Consider the following 24,436-nt stretch of genomic DNA (forward strand, 5'->3'; position numbering starts at 1 on the left):
AAGGAGGTTATAAACGTTATACGTTAATATCTTCCATCAAAGAAATTTTGCTACAGCCTCACGTGAATATGCAAAAATACAACGTGCATAGTACTGCATCTTCTCAAAAGCCCTCAAGCTTTTACAAATTATTACCCCCATGGGCGGAGCTGTTATTGGACTAGGGGGGGCAATGGCCCCCCCCTAATTTTTTTTATAAAAATATTATTATATTAATAGGTACTAAGTTTAACAATTTTGTTCAATAAAATTACACTTTGCCCCCCTTAATAATGCCATTAATTCTTTTGAGAGTAATCTTATAGCCAAAAACGTTTTTACAATGTTTATACAAACTATTAAGGTAGCAAATTCTTATTAGTTCGTACACTTGAATAACTTTTTATATATCAATAACCACTTATCACATTAGCAATTTGTAAAAATTTTATAGTTTTAGCATTTTTCACCTTTTAAAGGACATAAAAAATTAATAGATTAAATCTAAAACAAAATATAAAAACTCAAAAAAATTAGCTCAACAATAAAAATTACCAATATAATAAAACTAAAAAAATTAAGTCCAATCAATATATTTTACCCAGAACAAACTACTTGGCCATTTAAAAAAATTTTAACAAAAATCCTTAGTAGTAAAAAAATAGACTCAAGGGTCGGAGCCACCGCACACAGCTAGCAGCAAAGTCGTCCCCCTAACTCCAAGTCCTGGCTCCGTCCCTGATTACCTCAATTATTAATACTACTGATTGATAGTTCTATGCCTCTTAGCAAAAGAAAGAACTGCTTTTAAGGGCAGATATTAACATCCTTATAGCAACCTATAATACAGTGTGCAAGCTCACAAGCCCTCAAGCTTTTATTACATACTAGCTACTAGTGATGTGCCTGTTATACCAAAGGAAAGAGCTGCTTTAAGGGCAGAACACAACATTATAGTTAGTCCCACCATTGCACGTGAATGTGCTTGTTGCATCATCCTTAGGGTAACTGTAAGCATCTGGGCACAGATTCTTGAAAAATTCAGAAAAAGTTGTAGGCCCACAATTCCCAGAGTTGCAACAATATTCATCAGTTTTGAAAACGGTACAAGGGTTGTTACAGTACCCACTAGGAGTTTTCAATTCAGCTGGGCACTGTCCATTGATATCAGCTGTACATGTTATTCCTTTGGTGCACCCATTAGAGGTTGGGCTAAAATCCATAGGAACATTAAACCCATCAACAAGAGAGATGTCAAAGAAATCCAGGTTTAGATATTGGTTTAAAGCAAATTCGGCAAGGGTGTTTGGGGGTGCACCATAGGCTTGGCATTGAAGAAGCCCACCACAATCACCAGTCTGACAACTGCCATGCCCGGATCCATCAAAATTGCACCCAGTTCGAGCCCAAACGCGGCCCCCAGTTGTGCCAGCATTCACATCAAGGGGCCAAGACTCTTTTGAGTTGAGTTGCCTACCACCACCAGGCACGGCTGCAGCCCAAACCACATAGGGACAATTGTTTGTTATGGTGAATTGGGCTGCATGAGCGAAAGTAAAGAAAAGAGTGGCAAAAAAGAAGAAGGTAATGGACAAGTTTTTGAAGATGCTCATTTTGGAGAGTGAGAGGGATATATTATATATACGCTATAGTGGTTTGAGGTTATGATTATTGGAAGATGAGTAGGGGTTTATATAGGATTTGAGATTGGATATAACCTGTTGGGGTTGGCGTGGAGAATCTACAGGCGTGATTAATTGCCTATTTAATTCTTGTTGTTTGGAACTGAAATTGTCTTGGCTTGACTTGATCTTGAAGACTATTCTAAAAATTTAGTAGTACTCTGTACTGTGTGACATGAAGCTTAATTAGTTCACATTTGCTAAAACAAATAGTTTAGTTTACAGTTACACCTCCTAAACTCTTAGATTGAGAGGTATATTTAAGTCGATCGGTTGCAGTCTTGCAGATAAGATCACATGCAATCTTCCGGTCAATAGAAATCTATTGGAAAAGTCTTACTTTTTGCATGTTGGGGTTAACCTTATCAAACTTTACTGCAATTCCGAAACGTTGTCACCTTTCATTTTTGTTTTGTATATATATATATATATATATATAGAGAGAGAGAGAGAGAGAGAGAGAGATATATATATATATATATATATATATATATATATATATATATATATATATATATATAGAGAGAGAGAGAGAGAGAGAGAGAGAGAATTTAAGTTCAAGTTACATTTGGTGTAACTCTAAGCAATATTACACCAGTCAATAACTTGTTATAGAATTCATATTTTGAAAATTTCACAATTAAATTACATATTTTATATGTTTTTAACACTCATGTCAATTTTTATGTCAATTAGATATTATTTACCATTCAATTATAAACTCATCTTCTATGCATTATTTTAAGTTATGAAAATTTAAATTTAAACAATTGATTGATGACATGACTATTAACCTTTGATTACTTTGAAAATTTTCAAACATGGAAAATATATGAAAATAATGTAATCTAACGGTGAATTTTTCAAAATTCACATTTAGTTAAAAAATGGGAAAATTACACTTTACTACCCTAAACTATATCTTAGATTACACTTTGCACCATAAACTATTCGAATGCACATTTTGCACTCTAAACTATTACATTTGTTACACTTTGCACCCCGACATTAATTTTACTGTTATGTTGGATGGAAATCTTGAGCACATGATTTGCACATGTGTATTACTTAAGTGACACAAAGTTAAAAGACCAAAAACCCCCCCTTTCCTATCAATTAAAATCAAAAACTTATATCTTTATTTTTTTTACCTCTCTCTCTCTCTCTCTCTCTCTCTCTCTCTCCATTCAAAATTTGCAAAACCCTAAATCCCAAAACAAAATTATCAATGGCACCACCACCATTACTCCCCCACTGTGACATTTTCGATCATTATTTGGCTCCCATAAACTAAAAAATATTTCAAAATGGCTGGTCCAGTTTAAAAACAATGATGATGATGGAAATCTTCAACGTCAAAACAGAACATGGTCCCAAGTAAATATATCGGTAAATTTTGTTATCAGAGCACTAAGGAAATGTTCTGCTACACAGAGGTAAGATCATGGTTAATTTGCCGTGGAAGGGAAAAGGCCAGTGTGAGCATTTGAAATTATGTCTTTCCATTGAATATTATAATTAAGTTCAAGGTAAGTCTGCACTCCTTTTTGCAATAAGTGGATATCAAAAAGCTGATATATGCCTTACAGGATAATATTAATTAAAGATCCAGTGCTATAAAATTGGCAGCCTTGTAGAATTGGCAAAGCCACATATTAACTGCTAAGGAATAGGTTGTTTTTCACTTTCCCTCATGGACATGTTCAGTGGCTCTTGTAAAGGCTATTTAACCATTTATATTCAAGAGGTCGAGTCGGCCATTCGTTGCATTGGTGGTCCTGGTGGAGCAGTAGTGGTGCCGTTGATGATTTGATTTGGGAAGAGGAGTTGCTACGCACACACAAGAGAGGGAGAGAGAGAGAGAGAGAGAGAGAGAGTTTGGTAAAAAATAAAGAAATAACTTTTTTGTTTTTGATTAATTAGAAAGGGGTTTTTAGTCTTTTAACTTTGTGCTACTTTTTTTTTTTTTTTGAGGAACAACTTTGTGCTACTTAAGCAATATACATGTGCAAGTCATATATTCAAGATTTCCATCCAAAATAACAGTAAAGTTAATGTCGAGGTGCAAAAATGTAACAAGAGTAATAGTTTATGGTGCAAAATGTGCATTCGAATAGTTTATGGTGCAAAGTATAATCTGGGGTATAGTTTAGAGTGGTAAAGTATAATTTCTCCTTAAAAAGTTGTGAAGATCGATTTTTGGATAGTATCCCGGCCCAAGTTTAAACAAGGACCCCGGACCCTCTAGTTGTAGTTTGAAGGAACTAGGCTTGGTTCGCCGTAGCTAAATAGGCTGTTTACAGACCAAGTGATGCACAGGACAAGACTCTTGCAATAAGCATACACTAGCAAGCGAGAATATGTGTATTGATCAACAAGAAAACAACAAAGGAAGACAAATGTAATAAAGAAAACACAACAATAATTGCTTGGGATCCTCAAATCAATAAGAAATGCTCCATTAATTTTCTTAGTTATGGATTACAATGCGCTCACTAAAACGTAATACAAGGTCCAAATAAGCTCAAAAATTACAAACTTAGACGATTATTTAAGCCTCTAAGACTTGCAAAGTTTGAATCCTTTTGAATCCAAGTATATACTATAGTGGTTGTTTCTAGGATACCGAGAGATATTCCCCTATTTCTTATGGATTTTATAGAGTTTTCTCAATGATTTTATATGATTTCACTGTTGTTGAATATGCCCTTCAACATTGGCTGCTTCTCCCTTTTATAATGTCACTTTAGGGTTCTGGGGTATCATTGATTCTTCCCCCTTGGCTCCCTAGGTACCAGAGCCCTTGTTTGTTTCAGCCCTTCTGACAACTAATTCTTTCCTTATTTCCCATAGCTCTCTTCTTTTGGTGTTTTTTCTTCAAAGGTGCTTGGCTGGCCTTCCGTTCCGAGGTGCATTTTGAGGAGCTGACCTTTAGCTTTGCTCCCTCCAAGCTTCTTTTATCTTCTCTTTTCAAGCTTAGACCCCTTTTAGCCGCCCCTCTCCTTTGGTCATCTTTCCCAGTAAGCCAAGTCCTTCTCTGCCAAGTCAAAGGTTTCTCCAACTATTTCCTTTCGTGCGTATCTTTTTCTAGGTTCCCTGAGGTACAGGCCTCTTGTTCTTGAGTCATTACTCTACAAGCCCTCTGGCTTTGTGCTGCATCGTTGAGTGCTTCGAGAAAGGACCCATCTCCCTTTCGTTCTTGGTGCCTTTTGATCCCCCTTTTGAGCTGTCTTAATCCCACCTTGGTCGTGCTGCACACTTAGAGGTCCTAGGTAGCCTCCGATATCCTGGCCCAACCCCTTTCTTCTAGACTTTCTTTGGTTCCTCTGATTCTGGCAAGCTGACTTTTTTCCTTTCTCCCTTTGTTTTATGGACTCTAAACCTTGCCTCTTCACGGATCCAGGACCTCAAATCCATCATCCTTCCTTCTTTTGTAAGCCCAATCTTTCCTCAATTTCTTACTTCCCATGGATTGGCCCAATGTGCCATTTGCTTGGGCCTTTTATCATGATTTGTTTTGTTTTTAGACCTCAACAAAAATATTTAGTATAACATTGTTTAACTTAAACCCAACCCATATATATATATATATATATATAGAGAGAGAGAGAGAGAGAGAGAGAGAGAGATATACATGATTTAGTTATTTCTACAGGATACCTTTTGAATTCAAATCTCTCTTTGCTCACCCAATAATAATAATAATAATAAAATCTTCATTATGTTATTTGTAAAAGATGCCTTTAATCTATAATCAATATTTCCAGAATAAGTTTACTCCATATGGTTGTTAACACCATAAACCTTTCGGCTCAACCATTAGGTAATTTAGACCATTACCTAAGCCCCTCAATGTAAGTGAAAAAAAGGCTCCAAATAAAGGACAAAAAAATTAAAAAATAAAATAAAATCTCAAATTTTAGTCAATACTCATACAATAATAATTTTTTTTATTAAAAAAAGCAGTAGAAGAAAATTTTTGGACAATAATTATCTTATAGGAGTATTAATTAAGCTCCAAAATTTTACCATTTCATGACAATTTTTATCTTAATAGGTTTGTACTTTGTCTTACTCCCTCTTTCAGAAGATTAGAATTTTTCATAAGCATGTGAATTTTAGACTAATCTAGTCCCCTACACGCACTCAAATATCTCTTTCTCTCTCTCCAAAATTAAAAAGGAATAGCTAAAATATTCCCCAAATAATCTAAAATTACCATTAGATTTATCATCTCTACCTGAAATAGTAGTTAATTAGGCAGTTCCCTTAGCAATAGCAACCCCTTGAAGACGAAAAACAATGATTATTATTTCAACAAAAAAAAAAATCTATCTTTATGTGACATAACTTTATTATTTTACTTCTCTTTAATTAGACTGTTTCGCAAAGCATGGGAGAATGAAAGGCAGCGTTTTGCCTTTTTAACAAATATGGCAGACGTTCATTTTTCTGGGTTTTTGACGCAAATGTATGGAAAGGAAGGAAGGGAAGGAAAAGCAGGGGAAGGGAAGTGGTTTCTTGTGTTTGGACTACTTTGGAGGATAGAGGAAAAAAAGAAATGCAAAGAAAACAATTCTCTTCGGGCCCATATCTTGCAATTGGAGAGAAAAGTGGGGGAGAGAAAGTGAAATAAAAAAAGTGGGGAGCCCACTTTTTGACTTCTTATAAAGAATAGAATATGTGATATATGGTTTATTATAAAATTATGTATTATAATATATAAAATAACTTTTTGATGTGTTAAAATAACTTCTTTTTTTTAATACTTAAACTTAGAGAAAATTTAAGATTTGGCACAACTTTATGTTATAATCTAAGTTCAAATTTAAGATTTGGCACAACTTTATGTTATAGATTATGAATGATGAAGAAAAAATAGTAAATACCTCCTAAGCTTTCTAACATTGACTAGACTTTGATCAAAACATGCGAAGAAAAAAGTTATGAAATTGGAAGAATGTCACATGCGCACACGATGAGAAAGGGACATTTAACATTTTTACATGCGTGCAAATTTATGACACTGTTGCTAGCCTATGCCTCCGTGTATATACCGGCCCGTAGGGGACGGAGCTAATAATTTTGACTTGGGGGCCTAAATATTATTGTATTAATAGTTTAGTAATACACCATTCAAAGTCTTTTTGCACTTGAGAAGAATACACCATTCAAGTCACTCAAACTCTACACACATTATATACACCGTAATCAAATATAAGATCATTTGATTCTCAAAAAAAAAAAAAAAAACTTGTTTCATAGTTACCATGGAAACTAAAAGAACCAATACAAGATAATTAACATATTAATCAAATGATAGATTTGGATATTTTAGCATACCAAGCTTAATTATAGTGCAATAAATAGATACTAATGACGGTCAAATGGAATTTTTTTATGCTTCAATAATGATACTTGATTTTGATTTAGAGCACACATAAAAGTTATAATATTTTTTTCACAACTTGTTAAAGTGACAAGTTATGATTAGTGCAGTATTCAATAAAAAAAAAAAAGCAAATCTCTTCCACTACGAAAAAATATGTGAAAAATTTTGTATTAAATTTTAGGTTTTGATACTAGCTCACACTTTCACTATTTTATATATTAAAATGCAAATACTATCAATTATAGATATTTGTGTGAAAGAATAAATATGAACAAGGTATGAAGGAATATTTAACCTTAAGTTTAACACAAGCAAAGTTCGATAAGAATAGGTGCGTGTGGATTGGAATTGTGTACATAACGTCAACCAAAGAATCAAACAAAGAATAGCACTGAGACAGGAGTTGCAAACACATGGTAGTAAATCAAATTAACAACGGACGCGAACTACCAGGTTAAGCTGAAAATAAATTGTTGATTTACCAATAGAACAAAAGTATGGAATAATGGAGGTTATAAGCGTTAATATCGCCATATCTTCCATCATAGAAAATTTGCTACAACCTCACGTGAATACGTAAAATACAACGTGCATACTAGCTACTAGTGTTGTGCCTGTTATACATGTACCAGAGGAAAGAGCTGCTTCAAGGGCAAAACACAACCTTATAGTTAGTCCCACCATTGCAAGTAAGTGTGTTTGTTACATCATCCTTAGGGTAACTGTAAGCACTCGGGCACCGATCCTTGAAAAATTTGGAATAATTTGTGGGTCCACAGTTTCCAGAATTGCAACAATATTCATCGGTCTTGAATACAGTACAAGGATTGTTACACCCACCAGGAGCTTTCAATTCAGCTGGGCACTGTCCATTGATATCAGCGGTGCATCTTATTCCATTGGTGCAACCACCAGAGGTGGGACTAAATTCCATAGGAACATTAAACCCAAGAACAAGAGATATGTCAAAGAAATCCATGTTTTGAAATTGGTTTAGCGAAAATTCGGCAAGGGTGCTTGGAGGTGCACCATAGGCTTTGCATTGAAGAAGTCCACCACAGTCACCGGTCTGACAACTGCCATTCCCAGATCCATCAAAATTGCACCCAGTTCGGGCCCAAATGCGGCCCGATGATCCAGGGCTAACTTCGAGGCTCCAGATTCCACCTTCGTTAATCTGCCTGCCACCAGCTATAGGCGCAGCTGCGGCCCAAATTGTGAAGTTGCAATTGTTTGTTATATCAAATCTAGCTGCATGGGCAAAGGCAATGAAAAGAATGAAAAAGAAGTAGAAGAAAGATATGGACAGGTTTTTGAAGGGGTTCATTTTGGAGAGCGAGAGAGATAGGCCTCGGCGTTGGTTGGGTTATTATTAAGTATTATTAAATATGTAACTTCTTTGTTGGATCGAAAAATTGCATTGCAGCATTGGCTTGGCTTGGCTTGACTTGAAAGGCTAGTCAACAAACGAGTGAGTCTACGCCAATCACGCGTAAAATATGGATTCTACTTAGGGGTTGTTTGTTTTATCTTGTCTTAATCATGCTCCATTACAACTTTCTCGTTTTGGGGTTCAAGTGATAATGACATATATGTTTATTTTTTGGTGCGTCATCTTAATTCCTTCTTTTTATTACTTTACCTATCTAAAAAAAATGTTCATTTTAAAAAAAAAATTATAAATAAATAAATATATATATATAACTGTTTTAATTCATGAACGATGATAGTTCGATAATTACAAAGAAGGATTTGAATCCAGACATAAAAAGGAGGGCAGCTGCAATTGAAAATAAAAGAATAAACTTGATCCATAAGGTAGTGAACACACTCTATGTTCCAAAAAAAAATTTCTGAAGTTCAACACTAGTCAGAAAGAAAACATACCAAAAAGCTAAAAATTTAATTTGCCTGTGAATGCTCTTAACCATTCAATTAAAAACAAAATCTCAATCGGTATTTTTTTTTTTTTTTGCTTAAAGAGAAAATCGGTAATAAATAAGAGTTTAAATCTAACCTGTTTAATCCATTTCCATCCGAATAAAAATCACTTCTATCAGATCTGAAAACCTCTCTCAGACAAAATCACAAACGCCTCAGCTGCTCTTCCAAAACCCGCGCCACAGCCTCGCAGCGAAGACGGACCCGTATCTCTTAGATTCACAAAACAAAACAAAAGCAGCCAACTTTCCCGATCAGCACCACCTTCAACCTCAAGGTCCTCAATCTTGAGGCTCAAACAATTAATAAAATCCAAAAATAAAAGAACCAAAATCCCCTCTCTGCAAAACGTGAATTTTGTGAGGTGGGAAATTAATTAGGTAGAGCTAGAGCCCGAAAGAGACTCCAAGGTCAAGGATCATAAAAGTAGATAGAGACATTGTCAAGTCATAATTTTATGGTCAAGGATCATAAAATTATAGTAATTTTTCTCATTTACAGTAGACATTATATAACTGAAACTTTTTACCACTCACAAGTCTATAATAATAATAATAATAATAATAACAATAATAATAATCACTGTCACCAAATACAACACTCTTTTTAGAAAATACGTGGACAATGCCACTTTCTAGTACCATATAAACTACTTCACAAGTATTTTATGTGTCAGATTAAATGTTAAATTGTGATTAGTTGTTTGTTACTTAAATATGAACCCGCCACTTTTCTCTACTATTCACAATCTATCACATGAATAGTTGTGATACAAATTATGTCATTTGATGTGTTCTTAAAATTTCTCAGCTAGTTGAGTATATGCTTAAGGAGTAGGGATGGGGCTCATGATCGCCTATAATGGAAGCTTTTTCTATATCCTTCTGGGTCATATCTATAAATAATTTTTAAAGGTTGCAGGTATAAGAAAGATAGTGCTTAAGTGTTAATCTCATTTATAAAACATTCTTTATGGGGTAAGATTGCTAATAAGGTTAAGAGAGGTTAGGTTGGAATGGACAAGTATATATGCTTTGTTACAATTAAACGAATAATGTCAGGGATAATACATCATCAATTAGTGGAAAAAAAAAGTGTGACCCTAAGTGTATTTTAGTCAAACAAACATATAAATCATCAGAAGCTCACATTAGTTAACTCCAAAAACAGTCTAATTAATTCAGCAGAAAAAAAGTATACCGTATTTCTCATCATGTGTACTAGTAATTTCATTCACACTATTATAAAAGTAGTACCTAGAAGCTAGAACTGTAGGCATACTCCATGATATCATCCTCAGCTTCACCTATGTAGGCTAGCCTGTCACCGTAAACTCTTATTTACTTATAATTTTTATAATTTTATAGTTACAACTAAAACTTTGAAAAATGAGGATTTGAACCCTCAATTTCAATTGAAAATGTCACACAGTGATCGTTAAATTATAAAACTCTTAATATCACCATGGACTTGACAATATTCTCACTAGGCCATCTGAATTTTATACGGGCTTCGTTAATGCCCATAATAACAACCATATTTCTTAAATACTACTTTTATGATAAATATAAAAATAAAAAAAAAAGTAAAAAAATATCAATGACTTTTTTTTCATAAAAAAATTCTAAAAATATTATCTAAACCAATACTCTTTAAGTCTTAAGGCATCTATTAAGTTATCTTTTATCTCTCTTATGGGCATTACATTTCAATTCCACTTCTACACACCAATGCATCAAAGTGAGACAGAGCTGCCAAAACGGGGCCATGAAAAACAGTGGATATTCATTTGGCCATTCTTTCAGCAAAATCGCTAACAAACACATCACTACTGTTCGTATTATTAATTGCTGATGATATATAATAATACCTTGTCCGCCGCTGATTGTTACCAAAAAAAAAACAAAGAAATCTTTGTTTTGGCTTGTGAAGATCCTAATTGTATTTTTCTAAAATATCACTAAGAACCCTTAGGAATGAAGCCAATTGAGTCCATTAAAATCGATCGGATGAAAAATACCAAGTGTCACCAATTAAAAGGCCAAACCATTATCCGTTGCACTTTGACTATGTGATTGACCAGCTGGTTTGACTATATAGGCCACCTGAGATTAAAAAAAGAAAGATACTGGAATGTTGAATTTCATGATTTTACAATCAAATACATGTTTTGAAAAACTTGTCAATTTTTTTTTTTTTTTTTTTGAGAATCACTTATCAAAGTTGGGAAAATTCTTAGGTAGTCCCGGAGTATAGTAAAATAGTACTCCCTCCTCTCACATTCATGGTGGACCCCACCATGAATTTAATAAGCGGACCCCACCATGAATGTGAGAGGAGGGAGCACCATTCTCCGTGCTCCAGGAGTACCTAAGAATTACTCATCAAAATTGAATTGGCAATTATATTTTTGATCTCGGGTGGCCTATAGTCAAAAGATTAATGCTAGAGATATAAACTTTTTTATAAAAAAAATTTTAAATTGCTAATGTGGTAAGTAGTTATTGGTAAATGAAAAAATGATGTTAATATTAGGTTTAGGTGAAAACCAATAAGAAATTGAACACATCAACAATTTGTAAAAATATTGTAAAATAGTTTGTAATTATAGCATTACTCATAGGCAAAATTGCCAAGAGACAAAAATATTATAAACATAAATAACAAATCCACCGTCCATGTATAAAGAAATCGTTAGTTTAAGAAGCACATAGAGGATTTGAAAACAAAGTAGGCAATGACAACAGACAAAATAATAAAAATGTACACACCATGTTGGTAACCTGTAGATAAATGAAAAAGATTCGAAACTCATAAGCAATAAGCAACCAAGGACCACAATCAGTACAATATTAAATAAATCCATAAACTTTGGAATTGTGGGGAAAAAAAAAGAGTAATACTACAAATATAAACTAATTTACAATATTTTTACAAACTGTTGATGTAGCTTTAGTATTTTTCAAATAATTATTTATAAACATAAATGTGATATTAGTAGTGGACTCATATTAAAAATAATAAGAATTTGCTACATCAATAATTTGTAAAAATGTTATAAAATAGTTTGTGGCTATAACATTATTAAAAAAAAAAAAAGTAAAAAGATGACACTCATAAATTTGTGTATGAATGCATCTGTATAGCTGTATTGAGAATTAAAGCAAAAGATTCCCAAGATCAAGCCCAAACCAAAATTTTCAAAATGCTTGTAACTCAATTGGTTGACATACAAGTTTTGGTATTTCTCTCGGAAACCTAAAAAATTCAAATCCTCATCTCCCATAGTAAGGTAATTATTAAATTATCCACAAAAAATAAAAACTCCAAACTAAAAATGCAATTGTAACAAAGGAAAAAGATCTATAAGGACCACAATTAGTACAATAATAACTGGGAGAGAAAGAAAATAGGAAATAGATAGGCTCTACTATTCAAATCTCTACCCAAATTCAAAAACTTAAAATACAAAAACTTAAATTTCATATGTTACCTATATGTTTCTTTGAAAATTTGAAAACCGGTACGGAACATACATTGCATTTGCATCATGAAAAACAATGAGGAAAAGGAAATAAAACTCCTTCTCCTGACTAATAGAAAATCCCAATATCTTACTCTTGTAGTAAAAACTGAGAGAATTTTCTTCAACTGAATAGGATTTTTTAAATAGTGAGACAAAAAGCATAATAAATTCTAATTTAGTCTTTGTATATTTTTAAAATTTAGATGCATAAACTTGCGTGTAGTTTCTCAAAACAAAAAAAAATTGCATGTAAATATAGTTGAAATAAAATGAGAGTATAATTGAAATGACATTTGGCATGAAATTGAGATGCATTTAAAATCTAAACACTTGACATTGCATGATAATTAAACAAACACTTGGCATCAATTATAGCAAATGTGGGGAGTAAAAGGACCCAAGTGGGCATTTGGGCCCTTGGGCTCTAACAAGGAGAGCCGATATGTTCTTGAGCTAAGAATTTGTTAATACTGCGAATCGGCCCATACGCCGAGGGTCCGAGGACACATCCGAGGGTGAGTTTCTCCTCGAACAGACCCAAGAAAACTCGTAGATTCACTACAAAGGTCAAGGCAGAGCTCTGAAAATACTGTTGGTTAAGAGGGGGAAACCCTGAACCTTCTAGATACACCAATGTTAGAAAAATAGCATGAGCAAAGGCTGCCACCTCCACATTAAAGACTCTGTACCTACCTCCCTGGCCGCATTAATGGGGAAGTGACCCCTGAACAGTAGAGCTGAAACTTTTGTTCACTATTCAAAGGCACTAAGGGAAAAAATATCTAGGGGTGAGGGGGTTTGAGCAAGGGGTGGATAAAGCGTTAGAAAAGGAAGTATTTAAGGGGGGTGAAGGCCAAAGAAAAAGGGGCCAGTCGGTAACTAAGAATTAAATTAAGAATTGTAATCTTTAAGTAAGAAACAGAAATAATATAGCAGTAGTCCTCGGCTCACGTCCGAGAAGGTCCATCGGTAATTATCATTCATTATTTATAAGTGTTTGCACATCAAAGCCTGTTATCAAGTTCTCAGTACCTTAATATAGATTTAAAGCCCACGCTCTACAAATTTCATTGTTTAAGGCTCATTGGGCCTGGGCCCATAATTTTCTTCGGGTCCAGGTGCAATTGTGCACTTACAGCAAAATTTTGAAATTGTGAGAGACCGGACTTAGCTCTCAAAAAGAGATAGGCATTGGTACCTCTCTTTTCGGGATTATGTAGAGTCGCCACTTATTTTATAAGAAAAATAAGAAAACTATACTAAAAAAATACAAAATATCTAAATAGTTCATTTGTCATTGATTTGAATACATACATCTTGATAAAAAGAACTGTACATAGCTTTATTTCCTAATTACAATCTAGTAAAAAATACAAGGTTTTGTTTCCTAGTTACAATTTATCAGAATAAAATAAGACACCATCTCTACGAACCTAAGATTCTAATGTTCGGGAGCTAGGTTATAGAATAAAAAAGTGTTAGGCACCATTCTGCCCTGACAAAGTCTGGCCTTCTAGACTTTAAATGATCATTTAAATACCCTTATAATGACATGCAACATGTTGTATTAACATTCTTACACCTATGGTTAGATATTATAAAAAAATCTTAGATCTGTAGCTCTTCTGTATGATGAAATTAAATTTGATTTTTTTTAATTGTAAAAAAATTATTTTTAAAGAAGAATTTCAGATTTGATTTTTAATTAACAAAGAGAATGATTTTTGAAGAAAAATTCCAAATATGATTTTTTTAATTAACAAAGAGAATGAATTTAAAGATAATTTTCAAATCTGATTTTTTCAATTAAAAAACAAAATGAACTTCAAAGAGAAATTTCAAATCTGATTTTTTTTTTAATTAAACAACAGAATGAATTTTAAAGAGAGTTTTTAAATCTGACTTTTTTTAAATTAAAAAACAGAATGAATTTTAAAGAGAATTTTCAAATCTGATTTTTTTAAGTAAACAACAGAATGAATTTTAAAGAAAATTTTCAAATCGAATTTTTTAATTAACAAAGAGAATGAATTTTAAAGAGAATTTTCAAGTCTGATTTTTTAATTAAAAAACAGAATGAACTTCAAAGAGAAATTTCAAATCTGATTTTTTAACTAAACAACGAAATGAATTTTAAAGAGAATTTTCAAATCTGATTTTTTAATAAACAGAATGAATTTTAAAGAGAAATTTCAAGTCTGTTTTTTTTAATTAAAAAACAGAATAAATTTTGAAGTAAAATTCTCAGATCTGATTTTTTCAATTAGAAAACAAAATGGATTTTTAGAAGAATTTTAAAATCTGATTTTTTTTTAATCAAAATACAGAATGAACTTCAAAGAGAAATTACAAATCTGATTTTTTTTAATTAAAAAATAATGAATTTTGAAATAAAATTTCAGATCTGATTTTTTGGTAGAAAACAGAATGGATTTTGAAATAAAAATTTTAGATCTATTTTTTTTTTTAATTAGAATGCAAAATGGATTTAAGAAGAATTTTCAAACCTGATTTTTTTAATTAAAAAACAGAATGAACTTCAAAGAGAAATTGCAACTCTAATTTTTTAATTAAAAAACATAATGAATTTTGAAATAAAATTTCAGATCTTATTTTTTTTAATTCGAAAATAGAATAGATTTTCAAAAAGCATTTTCAAATCTTATTTTTTTAATTAAAAAAGAAAAACAAATCTAAGATCATATCATATACATCCTACACCTATATGATTAAACATATGAACATACATGAACAAACAATCATTACATTTTTTATGAAATAAAGGTTCAAAACAAGAAAATTATATTTAGAGATTAAAAATCACATGGAAAATATAATTAGATACACATGCTAATGAAAGAATAAACATGTTAATAAGAGAGTAGAAATGATACTGTAGGGAGTGGAATAGTCTCCACTCGAGCCTTAAGCCCAAAAAGTCACTGGGCCATGGGAAAGTAGTTGGGCTTGGCCTGTGTGCTGAAGGGAAGGTTCAAAGGGTGATAAACCATGAAAGAACTAAAAGTTGGATCATCCTAAGTGTTGAGGACAAAATTGAGTACCACGGTAAACCCATTCCCGTAGAAAAGGGAAAACACTAGCTTATCCAAGGCATAGAGCACGGATAATCAATGTATGACCCCAGAAGACACTGGTAACCACAGGAGACTCCTAGAATACGCAAGAAAGAAGAAGATTTTTACCTCCGCATTAAGGAGGGGGTTCTTACCTAACCTCTACCGCATTAATTGCATATAAGACAACCTGAACAGTACACGCAACCCTTGGGCAGTTAGAATTTCAGGATAAGAACGAAAGGAAACCGATAAAGTAAGGGAAAAATATCCTTGAGACTTTGGACGGGAACAGAACAGCTGTACTGATAAGAACAAGGATTGAAGCTATAAAAGGGGGAAGAGGGAAAAAGGTAGGGGGATCCAAAAAAGGGAGTGAGAGACCACCAAAGTGCCTCTCAAAAACAGAGATTTTTAGGAGTGCTTTTAAGGGAACCTCTCTTTTTGGGTAAGTGTTGTGGAGTCGCCACTTATTTTTTATACAAAAAAACTAAATACAAAATACATAACTGAATTGTTTCGTTCCCATTGACTGAATAAAAAAGGAATACATGTTTGATAAATTGAAAATTACATGGCTTTGGGTCCTAGTTACAAACTACCAAATAATTACATAGCTTTTTGTCCTAATTATAGTCTACCCAAAATAAAAACAAAGATAGAGCCAAGGTCTACCTATCCAAAGACACTAAATTCGAAGGCTAGGTTACGAAATAGGAAGGTGTTAGGCACCCATTCTGCCCAGCTAGAGTCTGGTCTTCTAGACTCTTGTAACCGATGTACCATTTTTATGCATGACATGAAAGATATGTTGCACACATGAACAAAATTAAATCACATAAGTTTATTTATGAATATGCCCTCTTCTTTGTTAAAAATTCAGATCTGTTTTTTATGTATATAAAATGAATTAGGTTTAGGAAAAAAAAATTAGATCCATTTTTGATGTGTATAATAAATATCATTTGGATAGAAAATATCCGATCTGTGTTGATTAAATGAAACAAAATCTTTTGATTTAAAAAGATGAGATTTGTTTTTAAGAACTTAAAAAAATATTTTATGTGTAAAAAAAAGTCATACCTATTTTGTGATAATCAAAACAAATCAGGTTTGAATATTGAAAAAAAAAAATCAGATCTATTTTTATATGTAAAAAATAAGAAAAAGATTTTTTTGAGAAAATGACTTTATTCATGTAATAAATCCATGCTACATGCACTAAAAAAAACAAAAAAACTATTCATGATACTTTTTTATTTCAAAATCTACTATGTTAAAAGAAATCAGATCTACATTTAAAGAAACATAGATCAGTTTCTTAAATAAGAAAAATTCAGATTTGCATATAATGACAGTTTTTTAATTGAGAAAAATTCAAATCTACATCTAATGAAGATGCAAATCAGTTTTTTAATTGAGAAAAATTCAGATATACATCTAATGAAGATGCAAATTAGTTTTGTTTTGAGAAAAATTCAGATCTGCATCTAATGAAGATACAAATTAGTTTTGTTTTGAGAAAAATTCAGATCTATATCTAATGAAGATGCAAATCAACTTTTGATTTGAGGAAAAAATAGATCTACATCTAATGAAGATGCAGATCCATTTTTGTTTTGAGAAAAAGAAGTGATAACATGCAGATTTTTGAAACTAAGAAAGAGATCATAATAATAATAAAAAGAATCAAGAACATGTTTCAACAAAATAAATCAACAATTCATGATATGAATATTTGAAATAACTAAACTAAAAGAAACATATAAACATGCATCATCACAACAAGTGAAACATAAGAAAAAAAAAGGTTAATAAGAAACAAAATCTTGCATGAAGCACTCTTCTTTTTTAGGGCATATTTTAGGGTTCAAAGAAATTTATGCAATTATCTTTGAAACCTAAAAACCCTAGTTTTAAGAGAGAGAAAATCAGAGAGGGGAGTCAGAAATATGAGAATTTTGATAGCGTAAAAACGTGTCTCTCTCCCTAGAAAAAAAAAATGTGCACTAAATTTTGAGATCTAGTCCCTATTTATAGTGGCTAGGATGCTTAAAAAATAAGCAAAGACGATTAGAATGTGCAATCGGGACGCGTCTTTCTGCAAAAAAATCTAAAAGGATGTGTTTTATTGTCACCCGAAGAGCGTCAGGCCAAAGCCCTTATAGGTTCCATTCAGCACTTTGAAAATGCAATTTGGCACTCCAAAAGTGCTGAATGGCACTCTTGGATGCCAATCAAGCTTTCGAGTTCAGGTGCCTTTCAGACTCCTTTTTTTAGGTTTTCTTGAGCCGGGGCTTGCACTTGGATGCGTTTTTAATTCGTATTCTAGTATTCTAACTCTTTTCTGGATAATTCAGGTCTCTTCAACAACAATTATCTTGTAGATAAATACTGTAAAATAAATTTTGATAAACTCTAGATTACCCACAATTTTATCGTTATCCAATTATCTCTTTTAATCCCATGCAAGCAAGCCCATCTTTGACACTAACCATCAACCAATCACAAAATTATGTAATTAATTTTAATTGTTTAACCAATAAGAATTAATTTAAACTAATCATGCTTGGTTGACTCTACCTAGACACAATGCATGCTAACCATGTAAACTTGATCATGCGATATCTTTCGATTTGATGGTCCAATTTAGAAACCGAGCATACTGTTGCGACCGTTAGAATCTCAATATCATTTTTATGATATGCAATGAACAAATTGATGCATGTAATGCAATCATGAATTTTGGGGATACAATTGTTCACTCTAGTCATCTTCCTTGATTAAATTATGGGTGCAAAATCGAGTATCTACAAAATGCCCCTCATTGACAGAGCTTGAAAAGCGAATGTCAATGTAAAATAAAGACACTGATTTTAGCGACCATGATTTAATTGAGGTTGAATTTTCAAAGATTACCTAGCCCTCGAACCTAAAACTTTGGAACATAGGACTAGTACTTTATCTTTTGAAAAGAAATGACAATTATGAACACTTGACCTACTTGATAGGTAATGAACTTTGAAATGAATCTTGATAACTGGGGTGACAGAGAGGCTTTTCTATCTCAATCTTGAATGTGGATGTTAACCAAGGGGCTTTTCAACTTCAATCTGGAATTGTGGCGACCAAGGGGCTTGTCAACCTCGATTTGAGTTGTGGCTACCAAGGAGCTTGTCAACCTCGACCTTGAAGAAGGGTAACCAAGGGGTTTTTCTACCCCGAAACCGGAGTTGTTGAAATGTCGATCAAACGGCTTTTCAACTTTGATCTAGACTGCTGAATCTTCGATCAAAGGGCATTTCAACTTCAATCTGGACTATTGAAATGTCGATCAAATGGGTTTTCAACTTCAATCTGGATTGTTGAAATGTCGATCAAAGGGCTTTTCACTTCGATATGGACTGCTGAAATTTCGATCAAAAGGCATTTCAACTTCGATCTAGACTTCTAAAATGTCGATCAAAGGGCTTTTCAACTTCAATCTGGAATTGTTGCCATGCCGGTAGCTCTTCTAGTTCTTTCACAGAGACTTATCCTCATTTTCCGCATTGGCAATATAAAGTGATGAATCCTGATTGAACATATAGTTCCATGCCTTCAGAGAACACACCAAACGTCCCTTGGCCCGATCCGGTATGTTCTTGCATGTTTAGTTCTTTGTCCTTTGTGAGAGACCACCCAAAAGGGGTACCCTCAAAAAAGAGATTTGGGTGCTTTTTCAATACACCTCTCTTTTTGGGTAAGTGGTGTGGAGTCGCCACTTATTTTTTATGTACAAAAAATAAGAAAAACTAAATAAAAAAATACATGACTGAATTGCTTTGTTTCATTGATTGAATACATATTTGGGAAATTAAACATTACATGGCTTTGGGTCCTAGTTACAAACTACCAAATAATTACATGGTTTTTTGTCCTAGTTACAATCTACCCAAAATAAAAACAAAGACAAGGCATAGATCTACCTATCTAAAAGAACTAAATTTGGAGGCTAGGTTACAGAATGGGAAGGTGTTAGACACCTATTCTGCCCAGACAAAATCTAGTCTTCTAGACTCTTGTGACCAATGTACCATTTTTATACATGACATGAATGATATACTATGTACACATGAAAAACATAATTACACAAGTGTATTTATGAATACACCCTCCTCTGATAAAAATTTGGATCTATGTTGTGATGAAAAGTTGATTTTTGGTTTTAAATAAAAATCAGATATGTTTATGTTTGTGTAAAAAAATTAGTTTTTGGTGAAAGAAAAGAAAATCAGATCTGTTTTTGGGATTAATTAAAACAAAATCTTTTAATTAAAAAATATCAGATCTGCTTTTGGGGAATGAGAAAAATTGGTTTTGGGGTTTGGTAAAAAACCAGATCTATTTTTGTGTAATGAGAAAAATTAGATTTGTAGATGATTAAAAAAATTAGATCTTTTTTTTATGCAAAATAAAAAAAAAATTAGAAGAGGATTATACTCAATACATCAACCTATGCAACATGCATCAAACAAACAAGACTAGTCATGACTCTTTTTATTTCAAAATCTGTTATGTTAAAAAAAAAAAAAAGCAGATCTACATTTAAAGAAGATATAGAAAAATTAAGATCTACATCTAATGAAGATGTAGATCCATTTTTGTTTTGAGAAAAATTTAGATCTACATCTAATGAAGATGTAGATCCATTCTTATTTGAGAAAAGATTTGATAACAAGAGATTTTTTAAATAAAAAATAGATCTCAACAATAAAAAAATTAAAAAAATAAAAACATCATAAACATAATCTAACAAGAAAAGATGGCAAAACTAAACACATTTATTCATGCATCATAACAAAGAAACATCAGAAGAAAGGGTAATAGAAACAACCTCTTGCATGGAGCACTCTTGTTCTTGAGAGGATGTTTTAGGGTTCAAAAAAATTTATGCAATTATCTTTGAAACCTAAAAACCCTAGCTTTAAGAGAAAGAATATTAGAAAGGGGAGTCAGAAATATGGGTATTCTAAAAGTGTAAAAACGTATCCCCTCTCAGAGCGTAATAGAGTGTGCTAAATTCTAAGACCCAGTCCCTATTTATAGAGGCTAGGATACTTAAAAAATAAGCAACGACGCTTAAAATGTGAATTGGGGCATATCTTTCTGCGAAAAGGTCAAAAATGATGTGTCTTATCGTCACCTAAAGGAAGTTAGGCCAAAGCCCAAAAGAGTGTCATTCAGCACTTTGAAAGTGCCGATTGGCACTCCAAAAGTGTCAAATGACACTCTTGAGTGTTGATCGCACTTTCATGTTTGGGTGCCTTTTGGACTCCCTTTTTAGGGTTTTCCTATGTCGGGCCATGCACTTAGACGTGCTTCCAATCCGAATTCCAATTTTAGAACTCTTTTCTAGATAATTCTGGTCTTTTTAGCAACAATTATCTTATAGATAAATACCCTAAAATAAATCTTGATAAAGTTCAGATTATCCACAATTTATTGTTATCCAAGTATCTATTTTATTCCCATGCAAGCAATCATATTTTAAAGACTTCTTACATGGTGTTTCTTCTGCAGATTCCTCCAAACGTGGCGACACCAACATTACCCTATTTGCTGGGTGAGGTGGTTCTCTCGGGGTTGCCAAAATAACATTTATCGTTCCTAAGGATGACCGAGATGCACCATCTCTTTGCAGTCCCGCAATAGGCCGATCTCCTTGACTATCTGGCTAATGCAAAAATTGTTTCAACCTTCCTACTTTAATCAACTAGTCCAAAAAGGCTCTTAAAGTTCTACAGTCCTCAGTTGTGTGACCTCGGTCCTAGTGGTTCTAGCAATACAGATTCTGATAACAATATAATTTTTCCATGAGCCCCTTTCATTTTCAGCATAATTTTGTGTCAAAATGCACCATTATTAATATTTTCTTTCTTTCTTTCTTAAGGCAGCTAAATTACTTTCTTATGTGGCTAAAATTAAATGAACTTAGCCTAATTGAGAATCCAAATCAGGAATAAAACGCAACCAACAAAATACAACTATCCTAAGTATAAAACTTCTGAGTTCTGACTATTACCCATTAACCAAGCAGAGGTGTTCAGCCATTATAAAAGGACAACACATGAACAAGGAGAGAAATAAACAGAAAAATCAGAAGGCATGCATCAATATCTTGACTCTCCACAAAGACATCCATTTCCATGATTCCATCACTTTTTCTATCAACAAACTATCAAAACCATTCTCATGCAATCATTGACATTCATTGTTCAAACTCTATTCTCTCCCTTCCTAACTCATCCCCATTTTTTTTTTTTTTTTTTTGGATAAGATCCTTCATTGTATTTTGATTCTCAACTTTGAGATTACTAACTTTGTTCATAAACCTCATTCTATTTTTATGAATGACAGTATGACACTCCATTTATATATATATAGACACACACATATATATAAATCTCTTATAACCATTTGTGTCCATTACAAACATATTTGGAGGGTAAGAAAAAGAAATAAAATAAAATACAAACTTGGAGGGAAGGGTTAAGTGTAATTTTTAAAAATGGGATAGGGTTTCTGATATTTTCACAAAAATTACGAGAAGTTAGTGTAATTTACTCAAATTTATCTCTCCTTTCTTATTGTTGAAAACTATTTCTTGCTTTTAAACATAAAACTTTCACGTTGCTAAACATATAAAACAAAATTTGCGTCCCTTTGAATATGGAATATTTGCATAGCTGAATATTGCATTTTAGTCATGCTAAACAAGTTTTTTCCTGCTTTGATGAATACATTATTTTTTTTCTTACCTTAATACATTATTTTAGCTTTGCTAAAAATATTAGACAGTTGCTAAATATACTAATCTTTTATTGTTGAATGTGTTTATCTCACCTTGCTGAAAGCATACCAATGTACTTTCACAAATCTTGTTATACTTTGTTTGGGAGCATTTCCAATTTATACAGATGTCATTTACACTTAATCTGGAGGAACAATCCCAGAGGAGACTACAGATTTTAGAAAATGGGAAAAGAAATTGTATTGAAATCCATTCACATGGAGAAAGAAAAGTCTTCGTGCATCCATGCAAAATGAGCAGTGTAAGTAGCCAAATGCACCATGACGACTAACAAAAAGCTCAGTTGGTTGGGCACAGATGATGCAGCACGCCTAATTCTTCAAAATCTACAGAAAGAATGAACAAATATTATGCAGCAGTCAAGCTTTGCCGATTTTGATCCCTTTGAGCTGCTGCATTACTTCCATAACTCACAATAAATACATGGACGTGAATTCCACACCACCATCTATGCACAAGTCTTTCAATTAGAGATGGAATCGCAGAAGTCACTTGGGCACAGGGTCATAACCTCTGATTCAAGCAACTGGACCACCCTGTGCAATGTGGGGGTGATCCTGTAAAAAAGAAGAAACACACTGAATGGCAACTGAGAGCACATCAAGACTTTCTGCCTGCAGCCCCTCACACTGTAACAATCTCTCTTTGCCTATTCCTGTGACCAGAAATAGTGGGTTAGCAGAGCAGCTTGAATAGAAGAAATGTGCAATTGCCCAAAATTGCGGCAATAATTGCTACAAATGAAATATTTTGAATACAAACATGTTTCTTGCGAAAAGTTTCATGCGATAGAATTAAACCACGCTTGGTGAAGCCATCGAAAAGCACATATTTATTTGGCACAACAAGAGGTTTATTCCAGGATTTATGCGCTCCAGACTCTTTCATCAACCCTCACAAATCTAATCAAAGCTAGGTTCCCCCTAAATAACAGAAGTCTCCCAAAATCCTCTCCATCCAAGCAATGATCAGGCGATACTAGCTCTTCGAATGTCTCATTATTGATATCAAATGACAAAATCATTTCACTCTTGCAACTCCCTTGATTAGGTATGTTATCTACCAACCAATGCAAAGCTTCACCAAAAAATGGGGTTGGCAAGAACTGAATAGAATAAACGTTAAACGCAGCATAAGGTCTCAATGAAACCGCAACCCTTCTTCAAGAATCTTAACTTTTTGTGTACACCTCAAGCTCAACGGGTTTCAAATAAGAAGAATCTGGAATTTTGACGACCTTAATAAATTTTCAACTTATACTAGTCTCAGCCTCATCAAACACTATGCCCAAAAAAAAATCCAGTTAATCTTTGGTATAAATTAACAACTACTCTCGAATTAAATAAATTTTACAATTTATAATAGTCTCAGTCTTATCATTATGTTTAAAATAAATAAAAACCAGTTATATTTGGTATAAAATTAAAAACTACTCTTGAATTAGTAACTTATACTAGTCTCAGCCTCATCAAACATTAATAGGGGGGAAAATTTAAACTTTGGTATAAAATTAACAACTAGCGTTGAATTAACAACATTATACAAGAAATCAACAGCTTACATACACTACTCTCTGCACTCAAAGACTAAGAGAAGCCATCCACAAGACTAATGGGAATAAAAATAAAACGCTCATTCAGATTGACTTGTCCTCACAAAATTCACTTATTACATACACTACACTACTGCTTAAAGCCTTAAACTTCAGACTCAGCTACCAAAAAATAACAAGTGGTACAAAATTGGTGGAATTGAGCTAAAATCTAAGTGAAACAAGTAAGGAGATCAAAACGCACTGTTGGGGTTCCGGTTCGATCTGAGATGCAAACACAGAGAAAGAGAGAGAAATGCAAATTGAACTATAAAAAACAAAAAAGGGGAGCTAGATAACAACAGAACAAAACCGCCCCCTCTCTCTCTAGTAGTAGAAGTGTTTGAGTATCATTGTGCGAAAATATGAAGGAAAAGATCTGTAAACAAAATTTAGCC

At 33.0% G+C, this 24,436-nt stretch overlaps 2 protein-coding genes across 2 annotated transcripts; both read right to left on the reverse strand.

Annotated features, from left to right (window-relative positions):
- Positions 1 to 911: 911 nt before the first annotated feature.
- On the reverse strand, positions 912 to 1,592 carry LOC142611659 (protein P21-like). Its single transcript, XM_075783757.1, has one exon. The coding sequence runs from the start codon at positions 1,590 to 1,592 to the stop codon at positions 912 to 914; it is 681 nt and encodes a 226-aa protein (XP_075639872.1).
- Positions 1,593 to 7,507: 5,915 nt separating this feature from the next.
- Positions 7,508 to 8,415, reverse strand: LOC142612969 (protein P21-like). Its single transcript, XM_075785144.1, has one exon. It carries the CDS (start codon positions 8,378 to 8,380, stop codon positions 7,700 to 7,702), a length of 681 nt encoding a protein of 226 aa, XP_075641259.1. The 5' UTR covers positions 8,381 to 8,415; the 3' UTR covers positions 7,508 to 7,699.
- Positions 8,416 to 24,436: the final 16,021 nt, after the last annotated feature.

This window comes from Castanea sativa, chromosome 10, assembly GCF_040712315.1.
Source record: "Castanea sativa cultivar Marrone di Chiusa Pesio chromosome 10, ASM4071231v1".
Taxonomy (NCBI): domain Eukaryota; kingdom Viridiplantae; phylum Streptophyta; class Magnoliopsida; order Fagales; family Fagaceae; genus Castanea; species Castanea sativa.